At 31.9% G+C, this 2,114-nt stretch overlaps 1 protein-coding gene across 1 annotated transcript in view; it reads left to right on the top strand.

Moving 5' to 3' along the window:
* PSMC6 (proteasome 26S subunit, ATPase 6) overlaps positions 1 to 178 on the top strand; it is a 22,032-nt gene extending 21,854 nt beyond the window's left edge. The window contains exon 14 of the mRNA XM_007948336.2: positions 60 to 178. Coding sequence (XP_007946527.1) covers positions 60 to 178 — 119 coding nt within the window. The remainder of the gene's footprint in view (positions 1 to 59) is intronic.
* Positions 179 to 2,114: the final 1,936 nt, after the last annotated feature.

Genomic DNA, 2,114 nt, shown 5'->3' on the forward strand with positions numbered 1-2,114 from the left:
TATATATATATATATATATATATATATATATAGCAATCATGTTGCTTTATTCTCTACAGGTATGTTTGCAATTCGTGCTGATCATGACTTTGTAGTACAGGAAGACTTCATGAAAGCAGTCAGAAAAGTGGCTGATTCTAAGAAGCTAGAGTCTAAATTGGATTACAAACCTGTGTAATTTACTGTAAGGTTTTTGATGGCTGCATGACAGGTATAGGCTTAATGTAAAAATAAAATTAAGGAAAATAATGTATGTATTGGCAATGATCTCATTAAAAGTGTATGAATAAAAATATTTATGAATAACATCATAAAAATTAGTAATTCAGCAATTTTACTTTTAAGATTGGTACAGAAGAAATTAGTGTATTTGTTAATGTTGCATTTATTGCAGCAGAAGTTAAAAAGGAAAAATGTGTTGAAGCTTTTTGTATTTGCTGTGTGAGCATTTTGTAAACCATTGAAAATGGTTTGATAGTAGTACAAGAGAGCATTTCTTATGACTTATTTTATATTATTTGTTTTCTTCATCCTAAAAAGTTGAATAAAATCTATTTGATTCAGTTCTCCTACATATCTTCTTGTTTTTTCTAAAACTACATTTGCCATGATCCTTTAGGTTGTTTAAGAAGTAAACTATTTATTTGATAGCCAGGGTGAATTTGTATTTAGATTGCAGGCTTTTTCATTTTTTATTTTAAAATGGTACATACAGCAGTATTCATAAAATTACCTTGTTATATATAGCATATGCACTGCTGTTGAGTGAGATCCGACTCACGGCAACCCCTCCTTGGGTTTCCGAGGTGGTATCACTACGGAAGTAGATTGCCCAACCTTCCTTCCAAGGATGTATAGCATAGATGTGTGTATTATCTATATCTATGTAATCTTCCTTCCACAAAGTCTTTACCTACTCTTCAACTTCTGTGATTAGACTATTTATAGTTAATTGAAATAATGCATGCATATCCACACTTTTTTAAAAAAATTATAATTAAAAAGTAATATTTGCTAATAAATATGATTTGGTTTTTCTTGATTTATTTGAGATGATAGTTCCCTTTAGAGGATCTGTTAAGCTTTGAACCCTCTTTACAGAAAAAACTCACAAACACACTGTTTTGCATATACTATAATTTCAGGAGATTTATTATTTCCCAAGTTCATCCATGGACTCTATAGGTATTTTTGGAGACCAGGCTAAGAGTATCTTATATAGATGGGATGCTGATGTCAGAAATGTTCAACACAAAGGTTCTGTTACCTGTATACTGTCTCCTCATATCATGTGGCAATAAAAACTAACAAATTCCATAAGTGAATCATCACTGGACATCAGTTGAGATTACTTTATAAAAGGTGCTTTTTAAAAAAAAATTTACTTCATTTTCATAAACTTTAAAAAATGAATGATACATGATACAGTTAATAGTAATTCTTCAAATGAAAATTCACTAGCAGAGTATTCTGTCTTTTTTTAAAACTTTAAAAAGTAGAAAAATGGAGCACTCTAGCTGGCCACGTAATACTCAAATTATTGGACAGTTTTATTTCTGTGTATGCTAGCAGTGCATTTCATAAATAAAAGCAACCAAAAACCAATCCCACTGCTGTGAGTCAATTCTAACTCACAGCAATGCTATAGGACAGGGTAGAACTGCCCCATAGGGTTTCCGAGACTGTAATTTTTTATGGAAGCAGACTGCCACATCTGAGTTAAAACCAAGTGCTTTAGTGTAAGAGATAGGCTGAGCCTAGGTCAAATATCTAATTCCATGTGATTCTTGTATCCATTATAACTTGCAGTTTTGTTAGTGAGTGAATGTGGCCCTTTTACTTTTGTGGTAGTGGTGATTTTTTAAAGAACAATTTTGTATGGAAACCTTAGTTTAAGTGGGTTCTTCTACTTCTAACCTTGAGTTTCCCTTCTGTTTAAAAACGAATAATGAACCAAAACCTACTGCCTTGGAGTTGATTCTCACTCACGGCAAACATAGGACACAGAACTGCCTCATGGAGTTGTTTTTTTTTTTAACTTTTTGTTGTGATTTAGGTGATATTTTACAAAGCAAGTTGCCTCATAGAGTTTCCAAGGCTGTAATATTTACAGA

Source organism: Orycteropus afer, unplaced genomic scaffold (genome assembly GCF_000298275.1).
Source record: "Orycteropus afer afer isolate SDZICR_OR568_19922 unplaced genomic scaffold, OryAfe1.0 scaffold00214, whole genome shotgun sequence".
Taxonomy (NCBI): Eukaryota; Metazoa; Chordata; class Mammalia; order Tubulidentata; family Orycteropodidae; genus Orycteropus; species Orycteropus afer.